This window comes from Equus quagga, chromosome 13, assembly GCF_021613505.1.
Source record: "Equus quagga isolate Etosha38 chromosome 13, UCLA_HA_Equagga_1.0, whole genome shotgun sequence".
Classification (NCBI taxonomy): domain Eukaryota; kingdom Metazoa; phylum Chordata; class Mammalia; order Perissodactyla; family Equidae; genus Equus; species Equus quagga.
The window spans coordinates 1,186,091-1,213,332 of record NC_060279.1 but is presented as its reverse complement, the minus strand read 5'-3'; the positions used below and the strand labels follow the sequence as shown (position 1 = coordinate 1,213,332).

The 27,242-nt window shown below is 57.2% G+C and overlaps 1 protein-coding gene across 5 annotated transcripts in view; it reads left to right on the top strand.

Moving 5' to 3' along the window:
- LRRN2 (leucine rich repeat neuronal 2) overlaps positions 1-12,975 on the top strand; it is a 59,316-nt gene extending 46,341 nt beyond the window's left edge. For 3 of the 5 annotated variants that reach the window (XM_046683631.1, XM_046683632.1, XM_046683633.1), the window contains one exon: positions 9,988-12,975. In XM_046683631.1, the coding sequence (XP_046539587.1) occupies positions 10,215-12,353 (2,139 nt within the window). In that variant the 5' untranslated portion in view covers positions 9,988-10,214 and the 3' untranslated portion in view covers positions 12,354-12,975. Of the gene's footprint in view, positions 1-90; positions 336-7,223; positions 8,375-9,987 lie in introns of those variants that run through there. The other 2 variants (XM_046683635.1, XM_046683636.1) reach the window with 2 other exon arrangements.
- Positions 12,976-27,242: the final 14,267 nt, after the last annotated feature.

Here is a 27,242-nt window from a genome sequence, read left to right as displayed (position 1 = left end):
ACAGTGATGAGGAGCTCTTCGTATGCATAGCTTTACCAGAGCGGTCCGCCGGCACTGTTCTTATTCACAGAACTCTAATCTCTGCTGCAGGGGCCTTGGAGATGACCCGGGGGCACCTCTCAGCACCAGCCCCCATCAGAGCCGCCTGGAGGGTTTGCTCCAACACGGTTGCTGGCTCACCTCCGTTCCCGATTCTGGAGGCCTGGGGTGGGCTCGAGAACCCGAATCCTAACACGTTTCCAGGAGAGGCTGACACTGGTCCAGGGCCCACAGTTTTAGGACTGGTGCTCTAACCCATCCCTCACTTCACAGATGAGGAGCCCGGGCCTGGAGAGGTAAGGGGACGGATTCCGAGGTCTGTCCCTAAGCCGGGACGAGAACCCAGCCCTGTCCTGTGTCCTCTACCACGGGCTCCCGCACCCTGACCTCTGCTTCCCCCTCTGGCTTCAGAGAAGCTGGATGAGGGTAGAGAAGGTCGGATGGAGCTTCTGAGAAACGCTCTGCACAGGTCTGACCCCGATCTGGGGAGGGGACTGCTGAGGGAGAGCCCAGTGGGACTGGGGAGGGGTCCCAGGAAGGAATGGTCAGGGCAGGCCTCGAAGAGGTGGTGCGGACTGACAGGCCGTTCTCACGGTGGTGAGGGGGCCAGAACTGCTGCAGGGCCTCAGCTGCAGCCGTCCGTCTCCAGGCCTGGCCGCCAGAGCCTCCGGAGGAGGAGGTGGTAGTCCGGCCGGCCCACAGCTCCTGCTCTGATCTCTCTCGGAGCTTCATCTGGAGGCCTGCTGACGGGATGGGTGGGTCTCCTTTCCTCTCCGCCTTGTCCATTTTCATTCTGGTTTCATTTTCCTTTTCCATTGGAAGAGGTTTGGCCTTTCTCCTTGTTTAACCGGTTTGTTCCCCATTCTCTCTGCCTCTTTCTCTTCGTCACCCAGGCCCCAAACCTTCTCCCCAGGCACCCCCACCCCACTATGCCTTGGGGGGGTCCCTCCCTCTGCACTGCAAACCCTGGAGAGGGGAACTCACATCTCCAGCTGGTGCCCGTTCACCTCAGACCACACTGGATACCTGTCGGGTTTCCCTCTCTGTTAGTTCTGGGGCCACAAGCCACAGAGCTGCCCCGGAGGAGCGCACCGTCTGAGAGAAGATGAGCATAGTATTGGACGTGGGCTGTTCGAGGATGGGGGAGATGCAAGGGATAATTACTCGGGGTGGGCAGTGCTCAGGGAAGCCTTCAGCGACTGAATGTGCATTGAGACCCCAGAGTGGGAGGGATTCCTGAGATACACAGTGAGGAAAGGGACTTCTGGGCAAGGCCCCTGCATGTGCAAAGGCACGGGGGCAGGAAAGAGCCTTTTTGCATCTCTCTGGAGCTTTCTCCTCCTTTCCCCTGCGCCTAGCTACTAGGGACCCACTGTGTCTGAAGGTGTGTCCTGGGGCCCTGGCTGCAGGAGCAAGCCCTTCAAGAACGCTGCAAGGTCTGCCCAGCACCTCATCTGATTCTGGGAAGGAATTAGAGGGGGAGGTGGGAGAGGCTCCGCGGCTGGGCTGGGCTGCCCTTCTGGCTTGTGCCTGGGGCCTGCATAGAATGTCTGGGCTGCCATCAAGCAGGGACACTTAGAACTCTGCTAGGAGGGGCCCTCTGCACCCTCCCAGGGAGCATCTGGGGAACCGGGAGCTGCTCGCCTGAGCTGGGAGGAGCTGGGTTGTTTATGGGTGAGCGCTGTGCCACGCATCAGCGAGCTGTCCATGAGCCGAGTCCTAGAGCCACCCTGAAGACCAGAAACTAGACCCGGGTTGGAGGCCTCAGGGAGGGCTTATAGTTGACGCAGGAGAGGGCAGCTCCATCCGGAAGGAGCGTCCACCTGCAATGGGAGGGCTCCCAAGAGAGGGTGCCCGCCTTAGAGGCCACGTGACCATCAGCAGGGCCAGTCTGGTGCTGGCCTGGAACGAAGGGGGTTTAGAAGCCAGGGGCTGTGCCCCACCGCACTGAGGTGGGTAAACAGGGAAAGGGGTCTCCTGAGCGCCAGGTGCGTTACAGACATCATCGTTTCACTTTTCCCCCGTGAGGTAGGCTTTCTGCCGAGTTTCAGAGGAAGAGCCTGATGAGGAGAACATTCAAGGTCACATGGCCAGCACCGGGCTCTAAAGGCCTCATTTGAGGCACTACGCTAAGCCCTCAGAAAGGTGGCTGGAGTCCACAGGATTTCTGGAGGGGCAGCCTGAGACAGCTCCAGGTGGGTGAGGATCAGAGCCCCCGGAGGCATAAACCTGAGTCAGAGAGAAGTGCCTTCTCCCCCGAGGGGGCTACAGTGGCCGCACAGTGGCCAGAGCCGGGGGCAGGGCGCCGGCCCTGTGTGTCCCCTTCCAGCTGGCGAGTAGGCAGGCGGAAGAGGCCCGAGCCCAGACTCTGACCCACCTGGTCTTCTGGAGCTCTGAAACAGCCAGCCAGCCCCTTCCTCTCTCCCCGCCCTGCACTTCCTTGCCTTTTTTCCTTCCTTACCTCCCACTTTTCCCCCTTCCACAGATGTTTTCTAAGCTCCTACTGTGTGCCAGACTGTTGGAGGAACTGGCACTTGGAACACAGTTCTTTCCCCTGAGAGGCTCACAGTCTGGTGGGAGAGACAGACAGTAACCAGCCAGTTTATGATGGGGGGATGCGGGGCACAGTCGGAGCCCAGGAGAGGGGCAGTGGGGTCAGAGAAGGCTTCCTGAGGATGGGCAGGCGGTCAGCAGAGGCCTGGCAGCACCTGGCAGTGGGACTCAGCCTGGCGCTGCTCCCTGTGCCCTGGCAAGCCGGCTCCGCTCCCCTGAGCCTTCTTTGGTGCAGTGCAACCAGACAAAAACAACTGTGTGCTGCCCGCTGGCACCCCCACTCCTAATTCAGAAGGAACAAGCAGGCTGCCTTCCAGGCTTCCAGCTCTAACACCCTCCCTGCGGCCCAGCCAGCTGGGGACCTGGGCACGCAGACATTTCTGCCCGGGGACAAGTCCCTTCCCTCCCAGGCCCAGGAAGGAGTTTTTACTGGAACACGGACTCCTCTCACTCCAGCAGGAGGGGCTAGCGAGGGTGGACATGAGAAAGCTCGTCCTTCCCAGGAGATGCCCACCCTCCACCATCACCCATTCTTGGAAGTCAGCTTCAGCACCACCATCACGGAAACAGAATGGGTTTCCGGTGAATGAGACACACCTGGGCCCAGATTCGGGCTCTCCTACACCCTAGCCGGGAGGCTTCAGGCTGATCCAGTAGCTTCACTGGACTTGAGGTTTCTCATCTAGAGAGGACCTTTCTCACAGGGTTGTTGGGAGGATGGGAGGAGGTACACAGAATGGCCAGCAAACAGAAATCCTGGCTCATAGAAGGCGCTGGAGAATGTCACGTCTTTCCTCTGGAACTTTGCTTTATGTCATCCTTCCAGTGGCATCACCAAGAGTTAAAGGGACTCACCAAGAGAGACACTCAGAAAATAATGGTTGTCAAGCTTTTGTATTTGGGACCCAGAGCAAAAAATGCATGATTTTGCATCATGTCCCTGTACACGTGTGTGTGCGCGCACGTGCGTCACAAAATGCTTCTCAAAATAATGCCTAATCTAGCTACATACAATGCACTCTGATATTTACTATTTTATTTCACTTTTTAAAAAAATGCAGATCATGACCCACTTTGAATTGTTTTCATGACCTGCTAATGGGTTGCAATTCACAGTTTACGCAGTAGAACACGTCCCACCCCTACAGGGAAATTCTGCGCTGCACGCTGGGCTAGGCTCTGGGGATGCAAAACTCCATCACCATCGTTCCCCGGAGGAGCTTCCAGTGGGGCCGTGCAGCCACACTCGCACGCAGCCTGGCAGCAAGGAAAGTGCTATGTGCACGTCTGTTCAGTCTCAGGGACGCCGGGGGAGTAACCACCCTTCTCAGAGGGAATCATGGAGAGAGCCCCAGAGGAAGTGGCATTTGGGATGGGTTTTTATGACTGAAGAGGAGTTCAATAATTGAAGTTGGGGAAGGGCTTTGCAGGCAGGGTGAGAGGCTGGAGGTATGGAAGGAAATAGCAAGTCTGGCTTGACAGGAGCACGGGGTGTCTGGGAATGAGAGGCTCACTCTAGGGTGAGGAAGAGAGACCGAAAGAGGCCATTGTAGGGTCCAGACAAGAGATGGAAAGGGAAAGTAAGTGCGAGCACTGTGGGGGTGGGGGGGGTGGGAGGGGCAGGTCAAGATGGCAGCGGGATTTCCAGTCTTGGAGACTTGGATGGCAGCGCTGACTGACAGAGATGGGACCGAAGGAGCAAGAGCAGGTTTGGTGGGAGAAGCTGGACTTGGGACAAGTTGAGGGTGAGGGGCCTCTGAGACGGCTGGGCTGGGAGGCCCAGGGCAGTTTGAAGCGAGTCTGGGTCCCTGCTTCCCGGCCACCCCTCAATTGTCCTCTCGCCTGGTGCCCCAGACTCTGTGGTGAGGAGACCCAGGGGTCTGGCAGCAGAAAGGGGGTCGCAGCGCCCTCCTAGGGGTGGCCCAGAAGGGAGGTCGGATGAGGCTCACAGGGCTACAGTACCGCCTGAGCAGGGGGGAGGCGGTCGCACATCTCCCCGCCCCGAGGCAGGGGGGCACTCAGGCCCAGGCCTAAGGATTCCGGCCCTCCAAGGCACAGAGCAATTTCTAGATATGGGAATTGTAGGACAAGAAAGAGGGATCGGTCCCCCTCCCCGGAGATCACTGATGAAGCGTCAGATGTGGAGAAGCTACAGCCCAGTTTGAAGCAGGAGGATGAATTAAGCAAATTGCAAATCTGAAGTTCTGGAGTTCCCTGGTGCCAAAGTCAGCTATTTCACAAGACCCTGCTCCCAAACTGTGATGGAGAAGGAGGGGTCGTCTGGGTTTAAAGGATGAAGCTGGTTGATGGTGGTAGAAATCAGGACAGTGGCTCACTCCGGGTGGCGGCTGGATATTGCCTGGGAAGGAAGCTTCCCCACTGCTGGAAGCATCCACATCTTGTTCTGGACGCAGCTGTACCAGTATCTACAAATGTAGAAATTGGTTGAGCTGTACACTTGGGGTTGGGGCCATTTATGCACTCTCCTCTACATATGTCATACCTCGATAATATGAAAAAAGTTTATTACAAAAGGTGAGAGAGAAGTATGTGTAAGATGGAATGAGAGGCGCTTCGTGCACTCACACCCCGTGCTCCTCCCAGCAATTCTGCAAGCAGCGTGTTGTCCCCATTTGCCAGCTCAGGCGTTGGAGGTGCAGGTGACCACTCTGCCAAGGTCACACAGCAGAGGCAGAGCCCGGCCCAGACTCTGACGCAAAGCCCAGGCTTCCTCCCCTCCACCACTCCTCCCTTGCACCAGTTACTTATGGAATTCAGATTCCAGATCAACGCTGAGGTCTCCTCCAGCTCTGAGGTCCTGGTTGTCTGTGACTAAATGAGAGGTGGGAGTGAGGAGCCATACTCACGTCCCAGGAGGCACTGGAGGCCAGGTGCACAGATGGGGTGCTGGCCCCCCCTCCCTCTGCATCCCTCCCACCCAGCACTTATCTGCTGGTGAGGAGGCCGGAGTTTATCAGCGCTACGCTCAGTTATGCTGCCCTTCTGTCTCCGCAGCTCAGGGGGGCCCTGGCACTGAAGCAGCGAAGACCAGGCAATCTATCACCTGTCCCCCGCCAGCCCCTCCCCCTGGATCCTCGGCTCCCAGGGGCTGGGCGGAAGGCATCAGGGAGGGTGGAGGAGTGGCGAGGAGGCGAGGGAGAGACTGCATCCACCAGCCACCACCCCACCGGGAGGAGCAGGATCTCACTACTGGCTGGAGTGACTGGCTAGGAGTGGGGACCAGAGAAGGAGGGAAGGGAGAAGGAGCAGCCCAGGCCCTGACAAGGCTTCTCCAAAACTCTTCACTTAGAGCTTTGCCAAGGGTCTTATTTTAATACGGAGGGTAAGGGATCAATTCCACACTTTCTGCTCAATCCAGAGCAGCTGCCTGGAGGAGGTGGGTCTGACTGGGCTTGCAGAGCCAGCCCTTCCAAGAAAATCTTTGCCCCTGGGGTGGGCAACCCTGTTGCCTTGATGTGGCCCCAGGGCTTTCAGTCTCCTGTCACTGAAGGCCATGGCTGGCCAGCAGTCCCTGCACCAGGAGCAGCCCTCAGCTCCCAGTCAGGAGGCAGGCTGAGGTCTGTGGGCAGCCTGCTGGCTGTTGGTCCCTCTGGTTCCAGGCCCAGCCACGCTTACACAGGAACAGGGCCTTCCCCGTGCTGTCCCCCAGGGAGTCACGCTGGCCAGAAATCAAGGAATGCTGCTGAGGGGCCCATCAAGTAGCCACAGGGAGGAGGTGCTGAGGGCCCAGGTCACCTGGAGGGATCCGCACCCGAGGCAGTCACTCCGAGCCCCCCGTGCACACTGCTCCTGGGAGGCAGGCATCCATCTGCCGGGCGTGACTCCAGAGAGCCAAAGACCTGTGTTCTAATCCAGACCTGCCACCTCTCAGTCACTTAACCTCTCAGAGCCTCAGTTGCTTCCCCTGCAAAATGAGAGTGAATAATCCCTTCTCTGTCTACACACAGAGTTGATAGGGGACTACACGTTTCACTATTTGTATCCCTTGGGTACCCTCTGCATGCTCAGGCCTACACTTGGTGCTGTGGGGCACAAAAAGCACATAAGACACCACCCCTGCCACAAGGAGCTTCTCATCCAGTTGAGGGAAATGTAGACGTGGTAGTCTGAACTCGCACTCACGCCAGAAGATTATGGAGAGAAAACAATTCGCTTTCCCCGCAGCTCCTGGCAGACTGCTAACCAGCCTGCACGAGTCAGCCTCATGCCCAACAGCCTTCAAAGGGGGCGGCCGCGGGTGGGCAGTGGTCAGTCCCATCCTGGAGGGGCCTCATGGAGGCGGAGGATTGGTCTGGGCCCCTGCCAAGCCTTGGGGTCAGAGGTGCGAGCAAACGTGAGTCATCAGTCTGCTGCCCCTATCTTTCGATGGGCTCCAGACAACTGCCTCCCCCAGCCACCCGCCCACCCCAGGGGCCAAGGAGGAGGGTGCTGCCAGTCTGTGGAGGTCTCTGATTAAGGGTTGGTGTGTGTGTGTGAGAGGAAGATTGTTGCTGAGCTAACATCTGTGCCATCTTCCTCTATTTTATGTGGGATGCTGCCACAGCGTGGCTTGGTGAGCAGTGCTCAATCCACGCCCAGGATCTGAACCCATCAACCCTGGGCCACCGAAGCAGAGCACGTGAGCTTAACCACTATGCCACCAGGCCGGCCCCGTCTAATTAAGTTTTAAATGGTTTCTTCATCATGAAGGTGTTAGAATAAAGCATTAGAGGAGGGGAGATGCCTCAGCTCAGGTAGGGTCTGAAGGCCAGGGAGATGCATGGGGCCTGGCTCAAGTTCCCTCTCCAGCCACTCCAGCCTTCCCTCCTCTGGACAGCTGTCTTGGGCTCTCGAGACCCTTTGTGTTGTTCGTCCTGCCAGAGTGGCACTCTTTAAATGTGTGACGTGTTCTCTATTTCTGCTTACACCTTCCACCCCGCCTGGGGGCTGCGGTGGCCCACAGTGGGCCAGCTTCATGGGGCCTGCTCCCCCTATGAAGTCCTGTAGCTGGAGAGCCCCCCACCCCTGGGGGGGTGAGTGGAGCTGGAAGGAAACTAGCATTATTGAGCTCTTCTGTGTGCACCACACTCAGCTCCTTAATCCTTATGGCAACCTCATTTGATGCCTAAGGAGCAGCCGCTCAGACCAGTCCATATCTCTTCCAGGGCACTTTGGCTGGAAGTGGTGACAGTGAGATCTCTTTGCTGGTAGGTTCTGCTGTGTTGTGCCAGGTCTAGGCAGGAGGCAGGGCCTCTGGTGCCTAAGTGACAGGCCCACTGGCCTGAGATCCAGTTCCCTGTCAGGCCTTCCAGGGACCCAGCTGTCCCTGCTGCCTCTCCACCCACACAGCACCCCCACGAACTGTCTCCTCCTTCCTGACCGCCAGTCACCGGCTTGGATGACCGGTTCCAGGCTCCCCTTGCACATGCGTGTGTGCACATGTGTTTGCCCTGAGTTTTACGTGTCAGTGCACACACCCCTACGCAAAACCTCTGCATCTGAAGCCACGGGTGCTTTTCCCACCTTCAGAAATATCTGCAGCAGAAGGTGGGAAGTAGTCAGATGTAAGCAAGCACCCGCTCTTCCTCTGAGGGAGGGTACCACGCCTCCAGCTGCTCCCCTTCCCAGCCTCAGCATCCTGGAAGTGGGATGGGGGGCAAAGAGCCTCCGTGGCCAGCTGAGGGCACCTGCCTGGAAGGTGGTAGGAGACACAGCCTCCTGCAGCTCCAGGAACAGGCAGCCAGCCTGCTGGCGCAACAGCCAGTGCACCCCAGGTGCCCAGGTGAGTGCGGGCCAGGCCGGGGGTGGAGCAGCATGCTCTAAATGATGCGGGTTCAGCTGGGGCTGGACCCCTATCTCCTGCCACCTACCAGCTATGTTACCTAAGCCAAGTTCTTTAACCTCTTCTGAACCTCAGTTTCTTCATCTGCAAACTGGAGGTGTTAGCGCTTATGTTGTAGACTCGTTATGAGTTAAATGAAATAAGACACTCAGAGTCTTTGAAGAGTCCCGGGAAATCACAGGTGTTCAATAAGGTTGTGCGCCTCCCTGATGCCTGCAGCTGGAAAACTACCCCAGTCAGACTTGCGCGAAGGAGTCAGACCAGGCCCAGGGGTGCCCCCATTCTCCCCCATCTTGGTTCTAGGCCACAGTGGACTTGCCTCCAGTTCGATGCAACCTGGCCGTGGGGTCTGAGAACCCGGAGTGGTTACCGATGCACGGGATGGATCCTACATTGTGGTAGGGGTGGGGGCCTGACCTCCTGCGGGATAGGGGCCCCAGGGCCCCAGAGATTGATTCAAACAATAAACACTCACTGGGCACCTGCCCTGTGCTAGAAGCTTAAGTATGAGCAAGACAGGTCCCTAGCAGGGGAGACATTTCCAGCTAACGTGGTCAGGGCAGTGACCCAGGAGGCATGGGGCACTGTAAGAGCACAAGGTGGGCCCCTTAGCCAGCCAGGGGTAGGAAGGTTTGGGAGAAGCTTTCTGTAGGAGGTGACTGACCACAAGTTGAGTCTTGAAGAACAAGTAGGGGCTGTCTGGGAGACAACAAGGAGACATGAGAAGTGGGACGTGTCAGGATAACTTCAACCCAAAAGGGCTGTGCACAGTGTGTAAGTGGGTGGCAGCAAGAGAAGCCAGAAGTCAGGAAGTCAGAAGCCAGGGCCAAGTCACATGAGGTCTTACCTGCAGGGCTGAGGAGTTCAGACCCAGGCTTCCTAACCTCACCACCTCCTTCCAGGCCGCTGGGCCAGGCTGTTGGGAAAGGAAAAGCCCCTGCATCCAGGCAGGGAAGTTGGCGAACATGGAAGCTGGACCCTACCCCGCGAGCCCACGCAGACCTCGGGCAGGACACCCCACTTCCCCAGCCTGTCTGAGTTGGGGGTCAGGGTCCACTGCCTCTCAGCTTCCAGAGCCCTGGGAGCCCAGCCTGGCGTTTAGAAGTTACGCTTGTTTCTACCACCCCCTCCTCACCCCGCTCAGGGGAGGTCTGGGAAGTATTGTTGTATTTTCTGTTTACTGAGTGAGCCAAGGAGTGGGGAGGAGAGATGTGAGGAAGCTGTGACATCTACTCTGCACCTCTCTGGGCGCAGAAGGACTCTGGAGATGAAAGCAACCCAGCCATCCCCTCTCCTCCACACACACACGCCTTTCCCAAGTTACCCTGGAAGCTTCCAGGCCCAGCCTCTCACTCCTGCCCTGCAGACTCTCAGCCCCACACTCCCCAGCAGGTCGTGGAAAAGGACACGGAAGCCTAAGGACTAGGACAGAACCCGGGAGCCTGGCCCACCCCCCTCAGCTCCCTCGGCCTCCCGAGTCAAACAGGGAGACACGGGAGGGGGAGTAGACTGCCTCTCTGCCGCCTCTCTGACCCTTCCTCCTCTGCTTCCAGGGCGGCCCGGCGGGGCGTGGCCATGAACGAGCAGGCCCAGCCACGGAGGAGGGAGAGCTGCACCCAGGAGGGCGAGAAGTGATGCCCAGCCGTCCCTGCATAGAAGGACTGCCCTGGGAGGGTGGCTCCCCAGGCGCTGGCCGGGCTGCTGACCCTCAGCCTGCAAACCGCTAAGAGCAGGACTCCAGACTCCTCTTGTGGATGTTCCCCCGCCCTGTGGCTCCACCATGAGGCTCTTCGTGGCCCCCCTCTTGCTGGCTTGGGTGGCCGGTGCCACCGCTGCTGTGCCCGTGGTGCCCTGGCGTGTGCCCTGCCCCCCTCAGTGTGCCTGCCAGATCCGGCCCTGGTATACGCCCCGCTCGTCGTACCGTGAGGCCACCACCGTGGACTGCAATGACCTGTTCCTGACGGCTGTGCCCCCAGCGCTGCCTGTGGGCACGCAGACCCTGCTCCTGCAGAGCAACAGCATCGTCCGCGTGGACCAGAGTGAGCTCGCCTACCTGGCCAACCTCACAGAGCTGGACCTGTCCCAGAACAGCTTTTCTGATGCCCGGGACTGTGATCTCCGTGCCCTGCCTCAGCTGCTGAGCCTGCACCTGGAGGAGAACCAGCTGAGCCAGCTGGAGGACCACAGCTTTGCAGGGCTGGCCAGCCTGCAGGAGCTCTATCTCAACCACAACCAGCTGTACCGCATTGCCCCCAGGGCCTTCGCTGGCCTCAGCAACCTGCTGCGGCTGCACCTCAACTCCAACCTGCTGAGGGCTGTGGACAGCCGCTGGTTCGAGATGCTGCCCAACCTGGAGATCCTGATGATTGGCGGCAACAAGGTGGATGCCATCCTGGACATGAACTTCCGGCCGCTGGCCAACCTGCGCAGCCTGGTGCTAGCAGGCATGAGCCTGCAGGAGATCTCCGACTACGCCCTGGAGGGGCTGCAGAGCCTGGAGAGCCTCTCCTTCTACGACAACCAGCTGGCCCGGGTGCCCAGGCGGGCACTGGAACAGGTGCCGGGGCTCAAGTTCCTCGACCTGAACAAGAACCCGCTCCAGCGGGTGGGGCCGGGGGACTTTGCCAACATGCTGCACCTCAAGGAGCTTGGGCTGAACAACATGGAGGAGCTGGTTTCCATTGACAAGTTTGCCCTGGTCAACCTGCCCGAGCTGACCAAGCTGGATATCACCAACAACCCCCGGCTGTCCTTCATCCACCCCCGCGCCTTCCACCACCTGCCCCAGATGGAGACCCTCATGCTCAACAACAACGCTCTCAGTGCCTTGCACCAGCAGACAGTGGAGTCCCTGCCCAACCTGCAGGAGGTGGGTCTCCATGGCAACCCCATCCGCTGTGACTGTGTCATCCGCTGGGCCAATGCCACCGGCACCCATGTCCGCTTCATCGAGCCGCAGTCCACCCTGTGTGCTGAGCCGCCAGACCTCCAGCGCCTCCCGGTCCGTGAGGTGCCCTTCCGGGAGATGACGGACCGCTGCCTGCCCCTCATCTCCCCCCGCAGCTTCCCCTCCAGCCTCCAGGTGGTCAGTGGAGAGAGCCTGATGCTGCACTGCCGGGCGCTGGCTGAACCGGAACCCGAGATCTACTGGGTCACTCCAGCTGGGGTTCGACTGACGGCTGCCCGTGCAGGCCGGAAGTACCGGGTATACCCGGAGGGGACCCTGGAGCTGCGGAGGGTGACCGCAGAGGAGGCAGGGCTGTACACCTGTGTGGCCCAGAACCTGGTGGGGGCTGACACTAAGACGGTCAGTGTAGTTGTTGGCCGGGCTCCCCTGCAGCCAGGCAGGGGCAAGGGATGGGGGCTGGAGCTCCGAGTGCAGGAGACCCACCCTTATCACATCTTGCTAGCTTGGGTTCCCCCACCCAACACAGTCTCCACCAACCTCACCTGGTCCAGCACCTCCTCCCTCCGGGGCCAGGGGGCCACTGCTCTGGCCCGCCTGCCACGGGGCACTCACAGCTACAACATCACTCGCCTCCATCAGGCCACGGAGTACTGGGCCTGCTTGCAAGTGGCCTTTGCTGATGCCCACACCCAGTTGGCATGTGTATGGACCAGGACTAAAGAGGCCGCTCCTTGCCACAGAGCCTTAGGGGACCGACCTGGGCTCATAGCCATCCTGGCTCTCGCTGTCCTCCTGCTGGCAGCCGGGCTAGCAGCCCACCTTGGCACTGGCCAGCCCAGGCAGGGCATCAGGGGGCGGCCTCTCCTTCCAGCCTGGGCTTTCTGGGGCTGGAGTGCCCCCTCAGTCCGGGTGGTGTCTGCACCTCTTGTCCTACCCTGGAATCCAGGGAGGAGGCTGTCCTGGTCCTCCGAAGGGGAGACCCTGTCACCACCATTATTGCAAAATTCCTGAAGCTCAGCCTGTTCTCAGCAGTAGAGAAATAACTAGGACTACTTTTTACCTAAAGGGAAGCAGTCTGAGCCAGATGCCCTGCCAGGAGAGTGACATGGACCCATGTGCTTGAGGCCTGGCAGCTGGACCAAGACAGATGGGGCTTCGTGGCCTCAAGGGGTGCTCCTGCATCCTGAGGAGCCCCTCCAAGGGTGAGGAAGGACTCTGCCTTGAGCCTTCCGCCTCCCCAGTGGTCTACGTGCCCAGAGGCTCCTGGGCTCCACCTGGCTGTCCCCTGCCCGTGTCCCCGGCCCTTGGCCCCCAGGATGTGCCCTCCTCTCCTCTTTCTTTGTACAGTCTCAGCTGCTTGCTCTTTCCCCTCCTGGGCAAGGGCTGAAGGAGGCCTCCCCTCCCCACCTCGTGGGACGGCTCCCAGAGTGGATCCCCAGCCGGATCTGAAGGACATCTGGGGAGAGGGACGCCTGCGAAGGCAGCCCGGTGGTCAGCACTCCGAGCTTGGCTTTCTGCAGGCAATTTTGTACCTTTGTGGAGAAATGTGTCACCTCCCCCCAATCCAATTCACTCTTTTCTCCTGTTTTGTAAAAAATAAAAATAAATAAGAACAACAATGATAAGGGGGGAAAGGAAACAAAAGGAAAATAAGCCTTTGAGTACTGCGTATAACTGAAGTGCTTTCTGCTCTGGAATCTCTTCAAAGCCCAGAGGCGACAGAGGGAGCCGGGCGGAGGGGGTGGGGGGTGCACAGTTCTTTTTAGGTTTGAACTCTGGCCTGCCAGGTGCCTCCAGGCCTGCTCCCTGGAGAGACTGACAAGAGAGGTAGGAAGCATAGGAGGCAAGGAGGGGGGTGGGAGAGGACAATGGAGAAAACCCAGAGATGGAGAGAGTGGAAATTTCCATCACCAAACATCGTGGCCCCTTCTCTTTCTCTGATAAGCAGTTAACATGCTGGTGCATGGGACGCAAGTCCCAGCCTGTTTCTAATTGAACAGACCCGAGAGGCAGAGTCATGCCGAGAACTGTAAATCATTGAGACAGCAAGCACTTTGGCTCACCGGGCAGATGGGGCAGTGGGGTGACAGGGTACTGGGGGAGGGGAGAGCTGTGAGACAAGGAGATTGTTGCGTTTATCTTCCTGGTTCACTTTAGTATAATTTGCAGTGAGCCTGGTTTCTTTTGCAGTATTTCTTTTTGAAAAACCAGATTGACTTCTTAGGACCAAATGGAAGAGGATCGTCGTTGGAAAGATAAGAGAGCCAAGGGGAGGGGACTCTCGTGTGTGGTCAAGGGGGCAGCTCCAAGGCAGAGGCCGGTGGGCAGCAGCCCTTGTTTCTGAGCTGGGCTGGGAAAGCCGTGGGTGTCCTGAGACTGGAGTGTGCGCACAGGAGCCGGAGGAGCCCGGAGCTGCAGATGCACTGGGCAGGCTTGCATTGGAAGCCAGCTCTAAGCCGCTGTCGAGGCTGCAGATGTATACACAGGCGGAAGTGAGACCATCAGCCCCACGGAACCTAGAAGGAGAGCACTCACCCCAAGGCAGGGGGACCGCTCCTCACCGTGAGCATGAGCGCAGCGAGAGCAGGGTTCCCATGTCAGAATCCCCCGAGGGCTTGCTAACACAGACAAAGCCAGTCTAGGTCTGGGCGGAAACTGTGAACCTGCATTTCTGACGAGTTTTCAGGCGAAGCTGATGCTGCTGGTCTGGGGACCACACTTTGAGAACCACGGAGCTCAGCTTGCAGTGCCGAGTGTTTCCCGCCTTCTGCTCCAGGCCCCGGCTTCTCGGCAGATGGCGGTACAGGTATGGCCCAGGACAGAGTTAGGGAAGGGGCTGGAGGATGGCCCCTCAGCTCTCCCCACCCTGGGGGCCGCCCGCCACGCTGAGGTCAGCAGGCTCCGTTCGCACGTGCTCTTTCCCATGGCTGAGTGTGTGTTCTTTAGGGAGAAGCTGGGAAGCCGAGGCAGGACGCTCTCCCTTCCTTCCTGCACCTGTGGCGATGCTCCTAGCGCCTCAGTGCTCTTTCCTGTGAGCTGTGGGATCATCACCGCCACATCCTGGGCAGCCCGCCAGCTGACTGGGGCTGGCCTGTGGGATCTAGCCTGTTTCCATCCGTGAGGGTTGGACCCGTCCTCTGTGATGCAGGAACCCTGTGGGGAAGAGGTGGGGCAGATCATGGAAAACGGGAGTCAGAAATCGTTGCCTCTCTTTTCCTCTAGAGGATGAGCAGTCGCTGCCTCTCCTGATGGCCTGCATGGCACAGAGATTCAAGGAGCCGTTCCCTTCAGTAAGAGCCCAGAGCCCTGTGAAGGCCTCGGAGCCCTGCGGCCACCGCCTCCCCCACTCCCCCCACCCTGCACCTCCTCAGCTGCCCCTGCCTCCCCTAGGCACCAGTAACCTGAAGAGTGGGCGCCGGCTTGGCTCCAGGGCTCAGAGCCTTGGCTGGCTCAAATGCTTGTGACATGCCTGAGGCTGGAAGGTGGGACACCTCTGTGCTACCCTCCTTTCCCTCAGACTCCTTGGTTACAGGCAGGAAGCTGAGGGAGTGGTGGCAGCTGCAAGCCGCTAGGGATAGGGTGCCATCTGGCCCCCGGTGAGAGGCTCGCTGGGCGGCTGCTACCAGGCGCCGTGGAGCTGGCAGCTGCTGGGGTCCTCAGGAACGAATGCCTTCTTCTGGGGGGAAGGGGAATTTAACCGTCTCTCAACTGAATCCCCACATCCTGAACGTGTCAGCCACCACAGAGAAGTCAGTGAGCTGGGGAGAGGGAGGGAGCGAGGGGCCTCATTTCTCCCCCAGAGAGATGACACTGCCGGGACACAGCTGGCTGGGGAGAAGGGAGGACAGGCACTTCGTGGGTTTCCATGTCCTAGAATAGCTAGAAAGCAAGCAAATGAGAGTGAGCGGCCTCCCCCGGGACAGAGCTGGGCTCGCGGTGCAGGTGGCTCCCTCGGGGCGGGAGGACAGTGGGACCAGCCCCTTCCATCTATGAACACAGCCTAAGTGGCATGTGAAGTCTTAGCTTTCACACTAGACTGAGCGTGTGGGAAACTGAACGTGCTGGGCTTAAAACAAAACAGCTATTAAGTCTGGTCTCTTCTGTGCGTATGAGGTTGCTTTCTTAACCCTAAATAGAAAGCAATATTTATTTCTGTTTAAATTTTAAGTTGTTACAGAGGGCTTGTCATTTTCATCTGTCGAGATGATTCCAAAACCCAGCCCAGTGCTGAGCGTATTACTTTCCCTCCCTAGTGTGAGCCCCTGCAGGATTCTACGCTGACTTCCACGTCCTCACCCACGGTTCAGACGGACTGTGGGGCAAACCGGGACCAGGACACACTCTGGCTCACCACAGCAGCTTTCCCGGCAGCCTGACACAGGACCAGCACCAACATGTCTGGTGTGGCCACTCGGCCAGCTCCAAATCACTTGAATGTACAATCTTGCTGCCCACATTTCTCATTCTCCCGTGAGGCGGGCTCTGGGAAGCTGTGCCGAAACAGGAGAGAGTGAGTCCGTGGCATTCCTAGGAGCAATCAGTCTAGTCTCCGCATCACAGACGTACATGAGGTTGGCGGATCTAGTGTAGGGTGACCAATTAGAGCTGTCCTGGCCTTAGCACTGAGGGAGCTCTCTGTCCTGGGCACACTGGAATGGTTGGGCGCCCTAGCCTAGAGACCTAGAGACCTCATAATGTGTCTCCAGCATCTTCCTTCTTCCCTTTCTCCTCCTTCCCTCCCAGTCAACACGTATTTAATGAACATGACTATGTGGTTGGCACAGTTCTAGGAACTGGGGTTGCAGATAAAAATCCCTGAATCCATAGACGTTGCGTTTTAGTGAGGGGAGACAGCTGGTGAGCAGGACCAGTGAGTAAGAATGTGTGGTGTGTTGGATGGGAGTGAGCACTGTGAGAAAAAGCCAGTCAGGGAAGAGGGTGAGCGGGAGTGTGGGGCCCACGGAGAAGCCAACATCTGAGCAAAGACTTGGGGGAGGGAACCAAGCAGGTATTGTGGGGGAGGGACAGAGTGATCCAAGCAGAGAACAGCAAGGGCGAAGGCCAAGAGCAAGGAGGCTGGCGCGCGGGAGCACGAGAGGGGGACGGGAGTAACCATGACACCCGAGGGCAGAGAAGTAGCCGGGGGCCCGTGGCGGGCCTTGGAGGCCACTGGAAGGCCTGGGGCTTTTCCTTCCAGCACGAGGGGAGCTGCTGGAGGGTCCTGAGCAGACGTGACATGATTTGATTTAGGGGCTCCCTCTGGTTGCTAGACTGAGAACCGAGCAGGGGGTGTGGGTGCTGAGGGCAGAAGCCGAGGGGCAGGTTAGGAGGCCACTGCAGTGACCGTCACGGTTTCATCACCACTTCTAGAACTCTGCCGGGGATGGACCCTGGGAGCCCCGGTATTTTATACATCTGTCTTTCCCCCTCTTCGTGCAAACCAATGCCACATCTCCTCTTTGGCAGGCTCCTGATCCCTCTGCCTTTCCGGGTGATTCCCGGAGATCCAGGCTCCACCACCCCATTAGCGAGTTCAGTCAGCGCCCCACCTTGCAGCAGACTGGGACTCCCTCCGGGTGGTGGGGAGTGGTCCTGACTGTCCCTCAAGTCCATCTCAGTTGTGTTCGTCACTCAAGCACGGCATTCCGAGGAAGTACAGCAGTAAGGGGCAGAGTCCCTGTCCTGCCCGCCCTCTGTCAGCGTTGACAAGGCAGTGGCTGTTGCAGGCATGACGTCTTCCTTCCTTCTTGATGACTGCACCAAGGGAAGCCTCGCGTGCGCCTCATGGGTTTCACAGGTGTCGGGTGAGCCCATCTCTGACCTTCCCAGTACCAGTCTAACCCATCCGCGCTCTCCAGGGCAGCGCCGGTGGATTGGGAGCACCTCCCTGTGCTCTGTGGAATGGTGACAATGGTCAGTTAACACTGAGCATTTCCCACATGCTAGCCACTCTTGGAGGGGTTTCACACGCACAACATGGTTTCACTCACAGCTACCTTATAAAGTGGATACGATTATCCCCATTTTCTAGATTGATATCGGAGCTCAGAAAGGCTAAAACACTTATCCAAGGTCACACAGCCAGTAGATGGCAGAGTCAGGACTCACGCGCTATCTGATTCCAAGGGCTCTGTCTTAACCAGCCTGCTCTACTGTATTCACATTCATATACTTTAAAAGTATGTCAGTAGTTTTTCGAGGACATGAAAATGTCTAAAATCTGTGTGCATCAGAGATCTCCCTGTGCAGCCACTTTTATTTTTAGATGCTGCCCTCTTTTTTTTTTTTACACTCAGGATAATTTGTGACTTTATTGTCAGGACTTCAATTTGAAAACCTAACTGTATTGTCTTGAGAATCACAGCTTACCGTTCTTTTCTCTGAATTTTTGGAGTGTGCTCTTTAGAAGTCTGCGTGTGTGTGGTCCCCTTATCCTTTCCTTCCTAGATACAGTGAACTCTGGAATTCCACAGAGGCTTCCTCGAGACATTCTGATCTCTCCCCTCTTCTCTGTTGACCAGGACTACGTCCGAAGCAGCCTTTGCCATGGGCTTCCTTTGCTTCTGAGCTCAGACGTGAGCTGGGCCAGTTAGGGGCTCACCAGAGGCTCAACACTGAGCTGAGCGATGCACCAAGCAAGTGTCTAGGTGGCGGGAGCCCCGTCACTACTTCACTGGGCGTGTGTCCATTTTATAGCATCGATGAGAAAACACGGTACCCATGGCCTCCTTCTGGCCAAGTGGCCTGTCTCATTCTCATGCCACAGTGCCCTCCTGAGCCAGTCTCCTTTTATCTTCATCCCAAAGCTGGTTCTGCTTCCTGTGGCCTCCCATTGTCCTGCCGCAGTCATGAACCAGCACCCGCCCTCCGCCTCCACCACACATTCCGGATCTCTGTGCCCCTCCAGGTTCCCCTTTCTACAGTCCCGGCCAAGGAATCCAGACTTCCCCTCTGCCTTGTGGGTAGAAATTTCCAATCGCCATATGCCCCCACCCCTACCTACAGCAGCACTGCCCACAGAGACCTGGCAGTCTTGCTCACGCGTGTCTTTGAGCCCTGAGAGCTGCTGGGGGACGTGGCAGCTCCCGTAGCAACAAGAAGACACAGGAGGCAGAGGGAGTGCTGAGGAGCTGTTCCTCATCCCCTGGCCGCCACACTCAGGGATCAGAAAGGGCCGCCGGTCAGCCTGTGAGGAGGGCAGAAGGAACCCGGGCTCCACCGTGAGGTGGGAACAGCGTGCCGTGCTGCTGGCTCAGCGTTAAGCTCAGGGAATTTCCTTCCTCGCTTGCCCTGAGGAAGGACTCCATGCGCCAGGCAGCACACATATGATCGCTATCCCCATCTCACAGAGGAGGGGTCTGAGGCTGGGGAAATTTCAATAACTCACCCAAGGTCATGCAACCACTAAGGGGAGAGCTGGGCTGTGAACCCAAGTCTTCTAACTCCTGAACCCCGTGCTCCCTCCCCCTCCCACACTCCCTTCTACAGAGAAAACGGAAGTGAGTGGAGCTCTCCTCTCAGGGCTGTGAGACGCTAGATGGAAATAATCAGGCATTAACCCCAGAGGATGAGGAGGAGGTGGTGTCACCATACTGACAGGATTGTAGGAGCTGGGTGTGTGGTGCGCAGGGGCAAGAGCCCACAGACGGATCCAAGGACTGGCCAGGGGAGCTGACCGAGGCCCAGGAGCCATGGCTGAGAAAGGTGAGCGGCGGCGGATGCATCTCTCCAGAGCTCGAAGGCCCCTGCTTGGTGAACCCCCGAGTCCGCAGCTGAACCAGCCTCAAAGGTCATCTGGTGCAGGCCCTGCCTTCTCATGGCCTCAATGTCCCCATCTCCATTCGTTTTACATGGAGGGGCAGAGGGGAGTAGAGCCCTGGTCTCTCGGCTCAGGGCAGGGCTGGACTGAGTCGTGAGCAGATGGATGGCCATTCTCCTCAGGGCCCTCCACAAGAGCCAGCGGTTCAAGGATGGACTTGGGGAGTCTGTGGACCTCCGCGAATTGCTGACTAATTTTTCTGCTGATATGCATATGTGAAATTTTCTGGAGAGAGGGCACTTTAGATTTAATAAGATTCTCAAATGGGTCCAGAACCCAGAAAGACCAAGAATTCCTGCATCAGAGGGTCCGAGAGTCACACTCACAGCGGCAGAACTTGAGACTGCAGTTGGGAGTTGCCAAGGGAACAGAGCCACCCACAAGAATTCAAGAGCCTGTCAGGGAGGATTCGAGTGATGTGCACCCGTCATCTCTGCACCCGAATGGGACGCAGATTTACATATATAGACATTTCCTTTAAAACGAGGAAGATGAAATGAGTTCCCAGGGTTTTCAGAGGAGCCCCTAACCTTCGATCAAAGCTCCGAGCATTCAGCTCCTCAAAACCTACAAGCTTCCTAGAAGTCCACCGCACCCCCCAAGGCAGCTCCATGGGTCCCCCAAACCAGAGGCCACGTTCGAGCTCACTCAGCCAGGCAACAACATCTGTCTGACCCCCATGGGCCTGGGGGGGCGCAGGTTCCCCCGAAGTGCCCTGGGAAACACAGTCTCGAGCCCTTCTCCTTTTTAATCTGGGGTAGATTAGAATCGTCCATCCTGTGCTATTTCTTCTTTATGCCCCTTCCTCAATTCCTCAACTTCTCTGACACCCCCCCGTCCACACACATGAGCTGCGTGTACACATGCACAGACATGCGCTTGCACAAACACACTTTGTAAATGTCATTTGCAGCTCTGTTCCAGTCCCTATTCTACACGCCATCTGCCAGAAGCCATTTTAAGCACCTAATAAAACTGTTTTAGAGCAGATCCTGGGGTGTTCTGCCCTTTGCTTCCCCAGGGCAAGAGCAGTTGGGCTCCAGATGGAGCCACGTATCTGCACCAGGTGAAGAGAAGGAGAAAGAATCAACCCAGGCCTGGCAAGAGACCCCGGTCACCTCCCCTCAAGCAGTGTAGTGTAGTGCAGCTCAGCTTTGACCATGGGGACCAGAAGTAAAAAGGGAGGGCATTCAATCTGCAAGAAGCATACGCCTGACTCAAATCCCTGCTGTGGTCCTTACTCTCCCTGAGGCCGCAGGCTAGTGACCACACCTGTCCACCTCATCTGTGATGAGGACTGCTCGTCCCCAGCTCTGGTTCTCAGCCCTCGGCATGCATCCCCTCGCCTGGAGGGTGGTCAGAACACAGTTGCTGGGCTCACCCAGAGGTTCTCATCCATGTGTCTGGGGTGAGGCTTGAGAATTGGCATTTCTAACACAAGTTCCCAAAGCGGTGCTGCTGTTGGGGACCACGGCCTGAGAAGCAGCACCCCAAGTCCAGAGTTGTCATGAGGACTAGATGAGAACACATACACAAAGCTCAGGGCACCTGGTGAGGGCGTGGGTTTCCCCCATGGCTGTGCATCAAAATCACCTGGGGAGACTTAGAAACTCCTGACGCCCAGCCCCGCAGGCCAATTAAACCAGAGTCTCGAAGGCGAGACACAGACATTGCTACTGTTTTCAAAGCTCTCCAGGTGACCTAAACACACAGTCAAGGCTGAGAGCCGCTGTCGTAATAGCATCTTTGAAACACCCTTTCTGAGCTCCCCAGTTGCGCCTCTTTTCAGAGTTCTCCCTCTTCCTGCTTCTCCAGGGCCCATCTCCCACTCTGGTTCCCCCCGTGGGAAGGACTGTGGGGCAGCTGACCCTCGGCTTTGGCCTCCAGAGTGGCCAGGTGCTGAGGACGTGAAGATGAGAGCTGGCTCCTTCATTCAGTGGCTCATCCTCCCGGTCAGACGCTCATGCACTCCCCAGTCACCAACCAAGCTGCTGTCACTGTGTGTGTGAGGGGACACGGGATTGAGCAAAATCCTGTCCCGGCCTCAGGAGTTTGTCCCACAGCACCAAAGACGTAAAGCAATAGACTCAGATTTGGGAGAGTCGTCCAGCCCCACCTCCCACCCACCGTAGAAGTTCTCTCTACAACCACCCCTTCCTCTTGCCCCAGCTTTAAGAATTTAAGTGACAGGGAGCTCATTACTTCCCAAGGCAGCCCATCCGCAAGTTCTCCTTGTGACAGCGTTCCTCCTCAGACTGAGCTGAAACCTCGGCCCCTGCCTCCTGCTCACCAGGCCTCCCGGCTTCCGTCCTGCACAGCAGAGCACAGCTGCGTGGAGCTCCTTCCCTGGGGGCAGTAACAACCTGCAGAGTCGTGATTACCATCCACGTGGCAGAAGGGCGCACAGAGCCCTTCTTACCTGACTGTTGACTCCCCGGCTCTCCCAGGCTGTGCCAGCACACATGAGTTAACATAATGCAAAAACGCTCCCCAGTGAACCCCACACTCTCACTCTGACCCCCTCTCAGTGGTTCTTTCCCAGTTAACCGCAGCCTCAGCCTGACCCAGCGCATGTGTCCAGGGTCTTCATCAGTCTCTGCTGACCGTGGGTGGGACTGCCACAGAAAACAACGTGATGCGAACCCGTTACAAAATGAAACTGCATATCTTGCCCCCAAAATGCACATTTTAATGGGGTTGAGGAAATCAATGTTAGAGAAGCGTTTAAATCACCTTCAAACCCACTGGAAAAATAAGGCTCTGGAGGAGATCATGAACAACTGAAGAAGAGAAAACCCACGGGGATCGTGACACGGCAGTCACCTCACAAGCACACGATCAGATATCGGAAATCAAGAGAGGCTCACGGGACAAAGAGATTAGTGGTGACCAGAAGGGAAGGGGCCTGGGGAGTGGGCATAAGAGGTAAAGAGGCACGTATATATGGGGACCGACAAATAGTAACGTGCAACTGAAATCTCACCATGTTATAAACTTGCATGACCTCAATAAAATTTAAAAAGTAAAAAAAAAAAAGAGAGAGGCCCATGGAACATGGATGAAGCACTACAATATTTTTGCAAAGCAAAGACCCTCTTTAAAAGCTCCTGCTGCAGAAGTCAGATAAGAAAGGAGGAGTCTCCCTCCAGGAGTGTACCATTTGGTGAGGGTTAAAAGAATCTCCATATTATGCCGATAATACAAGAGAGTGACGATCGAGAGTTAGCTCAAGGGGAACATAGAGTTCAGAAGACAAAGACTAGAAAGGTTAGTGGAGGCTTTGCCCAGAGGACCTTGTTTTTAAGAAGGATGAACACACACCGTCCTCACCACCTGTCTTCCTTCCTGACTCCTCTCTGACCCACCACATCCTAGTCAAGAGAGGCCCCAAAGCTTAGGAAACTGAGGGCACTCAATTTACCCACACGCTGAGGAATTCAGCTGCAGTGTTTATGGTCAAGATCCCAGCAACAGGGACATGCAAGGGACGGTGCCAAATGGCAGAGCAAGGCCAAGGGCAGGAGGAACCCCTGTGGTGGCGGAGCAGGGCACATCTGAGAGAGTACTCAAGGCCCTGGGAGCCCTCAGTCCAGCCCGTCTGGGTGGGCTGCCAGCTGGCCCATGCCTAGGCCCCCGGTGGCTCTGGATGCTTTACCAGAGCCGACATGAGGAAGGGCGAGATCACAGTCGAGCAAAAGGGAAATCGGGGGCAGCCTTCCCCTCCATGCTGACTTTTCCACATGTGGGCAGAAGAGGCTGCCTCCTTCCCTGCCTCCACCTGGCCCTCAGCCTCAGTTTCCTGGAGAGACAGAGCAGGTAGGAGAAACAGGGAGGCAGACACACCCCTGGATGGGTGTTGGACTAAAAGCAACATCACGTGTTCCACCCCTCAGCCTCCCGGCTGCGTCTGCAGGGAAGAAGCAGGCTGAGATGAATGTCGAGAGGAGAGTCGGTGGGAAGTATGAGCTCAGTGAGAGAGGCATGTGTGCAGGGGCAGTGAGGGCGCGTGGCAGCTGCCATCTTTGGCCATTTGGGTACGAGCTAAACGCTCAGGGCTTCTCCTCCTCCTGCCCCTCCAGCTGTCTCTTGTCCTCACCAGTCCCCAGGGAGGGCAAGGAGCAGCCTGGGGATCAAGTGTCCTCAGCTGGGGCATCTCAGGGGCTGGCGTCAGAGTCTGTGGTGACCTCCTCTCACTTCCCACTGCCCTCAGAAAGGGGGCACTGCCACTACCTACCCCCACCCTGGCCCCCAGCTTTGCTTTGTTTTAATTTAAATCTGATTTTTTTTAGGATTTTATTTTTCCTTTTTCTCCCCAAAGCCCCCTGGTACATAGTTGTATATTTTTAGTTGCGGGTGCTTCTAGTTGTGGCATGTGGGACGCCGCCTCAGCGTGGCCTGATGAGTGGTGCCATGTCCACTCCCAGGATCCGAACTGGTGAAACCCTGGGCCGCCAAAGTGGAGCGCACAAACTTCACCCCTCGGCCACGGGGCTGGCCCTAAATCATCTGATTATTTAATTTTAATTTTAATTTTTAATTGTGATTAAAAACACAACACAAAATGTACCATCTTAACCATTTTTAAGTGTATAGTTCAGTAGTGTTAAGAGTATTCACATTGTTGAGAAACCCGTCTCCAGAATGTTTTCTTCCTGCAGAACTGAAACCCTATACCCATTAAACAACAACTCCCCATTCCCCCTACCCCAGCCCCTGGCACCCACCATTCCACTTCCTGTTTCTGTGAATTTGACTGCTTTAGGAACCTCAAAAAAGTAGACTCATACAGTCCTGTTGTGACTGGCTCATGTCACTTAGCGTAATGTCCTCAAGGCTCATCCACATGTAGCAAGTGTCAGAATCTCCTTCCTTTTTAAGGGTGAATAATAAGACCACATTTTGCTTATCCACTCATCTGTCGATGGGCACTTGGGTTGCTTCCACCTCTTGGCTATCGTGAGTAATACTGCTGTGAACATGGGCCTCTTCGAGACCCTGCTTTCAATTCTTTTCTGTAAATACCCAGAAGTGGACTTACTGGATCATACGGTAATTCTATTTTTAATTTTTTTGAGGAATCGCTATGCTGTTTCCCACGTCAGTGGCACCATTTTACATCCCCACCAACACTGCCCAACAGGTCCAGTCTCCCCACCCTGCTTGGCTTATAGGGGGTCACTGAGAATGAGCGGCTCCCCAGCACCTCTGCACTTGCAATGGGAACCCGGGACGTCAGCGCAGCTCAGGTGACTGCGGGTTGCCCTTCCTGGCCTTCTCCTCAGAGCCTCCCCCTCTGTCCCTTCCTGGTGGCATCTCATGGCCGGTACTCTGCCCTCCTGCAGGCCTGGGAGGAACAAAGAAAACCAGGACTTCCAAGGCAGGGAGTAAAACAAACGCCCCAGGGCAATTGTCCTCAAATAACAGCTCCCGCTACAGCACTGAGCAGTGAGAGAGACCTGGGGCAAGAAGAGCAGTGGCTGCCACCCCTGGAGCTGGCTGCGTGGGGCAAGCAGGCAGAGCACAGGGCAGGGGACGGCAGGAGAGAGGCTGGCTGGGGAGAACAGGCCGTGTCACTCCCTCCTGACCGGCCATGACAGCCTCCAAACGTGCCTCCCTGCCTCCCTCCTTTACTGAGGGGGAGTCAGGAGCCAAAGGGCTCCTTCTAAAATTCAAAGCAGGCCCTTTCCTTCGCTGTTCAAACAGTTCGGTGACTCCCCACTGCCCTCAGGCTAAACTCCATAACTTGTAATCGCAGCCCTCGCAGCCCAGCCCCGCCTTCCTCCCGCCTCCTGGTCCACCAGCTGCGTCTCTCCCTCCTCCTCTGAGATGCAGCCACACAAGTGTGTTTCAATTGCCAGGCATACCACGCTCACTGTCTTTGTTGGGCCTTTGTAGACAGTGTTCTCTCAGCTTGGAACATCCTCCCCCACAACACCCTCCTTCCTCTCTTCGTCTAACTAGCTCTAGTCTTCCCCCGGGTCTTAGCCTGGATGTCGCTTCCTCCTGGAAGCCTTCCATGGCCTCCCCAATTCTGAGTCAGGGCCTCTTCTCCGGATTACCATGGGGACCATCACGAGACTCTCACACGGTGCGTGTTCCCTGTGATTGCCGTGTCCCTCGGACACCAGCTCTGTGGGCAGAGCAGAGTCTCATTCACTTCGTGTCCCTAGCACCTGCACACAGCCTGGCCCCATGTAAGCGTCCACTCGAGTGTTCCCACATGTGAGTGAACGTGGGTGTGAATGCAGGAAGTGGGGAGACATGAGGCCCACGAGATGCCGGAGGAGTGGGGGCTGGCCGGCTTCCCCCTTCCTCCCAGCCACATAACCTCGAAGTGCTCTACCAGGCAGCCACCAACAGCTAGTTACAAATTAGCTGGACCTTTTGGCTTCTTTCTTGTCTTCTGGCCTTCGGTGTGTCCCCAGAGTGACGGGGAGATGAGGGCAGGAGAAACGGGCGTGAGGACGTGCAAATGAAACACAAACCTGGAATTCTTTCGGAAGCTATTCCAAAGCTCTGGATTATCAGCATCTTTGAATTTTCCTGGTCGTCCCCTGCCCTGTGACACTGAATAATGAAAAGTTTCTGGTTTCTTCCAGCTCTCCCTGGCTTCCCAGCTCCCGCTCAGAGCTCCCGTCCTGCCCCTTCGGCCCTCCCTGCTCTGCTGGAGACATCTGTGGTCTATGGCTGCTGGCCTGGGGAGCCAGCCTGGCCGACGGGCCCGAGGAGCCAGGTGTGACGTGATGCATCTCTGGGAGCCAGGCTTTAATCGGCCATTCCCCGTGGACCGAGACTTAGCAAGACAGACATCTCCCCTGCAACATCCTGAATCTTTTTCCCACAGCTGACAAACAGCCAGTCCTTGAGCTGGGGCCATGCAGAAGGGGAGCACAACGATTCGAGGAGACGAGTGCGAAAGGGACCCGTCCCAAAGAGCCAGGGCTCTCCCAGGCCCCCAAGCCGCACATCGGGGAACACGAAGTGTTAGGGGATTCATTACCCTCTAACTGCCAGCAGCATGCAGAGCCCCACAGGACTGCCACACCTGCCAGCCCTTCCCCGCTGCTGGCCCCGGGAGGCGGGGGGGCAGGCAGGCTCTCCTCACAGTGATGGCTCCTGCTCTTTACCGAGTGTCCCTGTGAAACAGGTACTTTGTTCACCTCACCTTCAGTCCGCCCAACAGTCCCAGGAGGCGGAGCGTTCCGGCCTCATTTTGTGGACAAAGGTCCAGAAAGTTGATGTACTTACCCAGTATCAGTTCCTGGATTCAAACCGGAGCGCGCCCCCTCTGCTGTCCCACACCACCCCTCACATGGCAGGTGGCGAGGCGGCGCCCTTCCTCGCACCCCTCAGCATCGCCAGGATGGAAGCCCAGGCGCCTGCCCTCCCTCTGCAGCCACACCGCGGCTGGTGGGAGAACAGAGTCCCACGCGGCCCTTCCCCAACCGCTGGGCGCGTTTGGCTCCCCCAGCCCTTACCCACTTAGGGACCTGGGAGGGTCAGATTGAGTATCTCAGACCTCCTACCCTCATTCTCTTCTGTCATCAGGAGCCACAGTACATCTCTCCAACGCAATCAGCGTGGATCACATGAAGGAGCACATTAATGGAGACTGACACCCCACATGCAGAGGCCCAAGGACCCTGCCAGGGTCCAGGAAGGCTGCAGCACACGAGTCCTCGCAGCCTTGCTGCACACAGGCTGCCAGAGCTGGCCTTTGGCCCTCCTGGGTGTCCATGTGAGCGCAGCCCCTTAGTTATCCCTTTGCAATGGGGGCTGGGGGGTGTGGGGTCTGGAGGCTGTCTCATGTGCAGAGCTCAGCTCAGCCTGGAGGACGGTGTCTCCTGTGAAATGAGGTTCAGTCACCTCCAAACTGAGGATGGAAAGGCCCAGATCGATGAGGCTGCGACAGGCGCTCAAGAGCTGTTCTAGAAGATCACCCCGCCTGCTGCACACACACGTGTGCACGTGCACAGCCCCCAGCGGCACTCCAGAAGAGACAGCATGTGCACACATGTGCATACCCCCTAGTACCACTCCAGAAGAGCCGGCATGTGCACAGGCACACATGTGCACTCCCC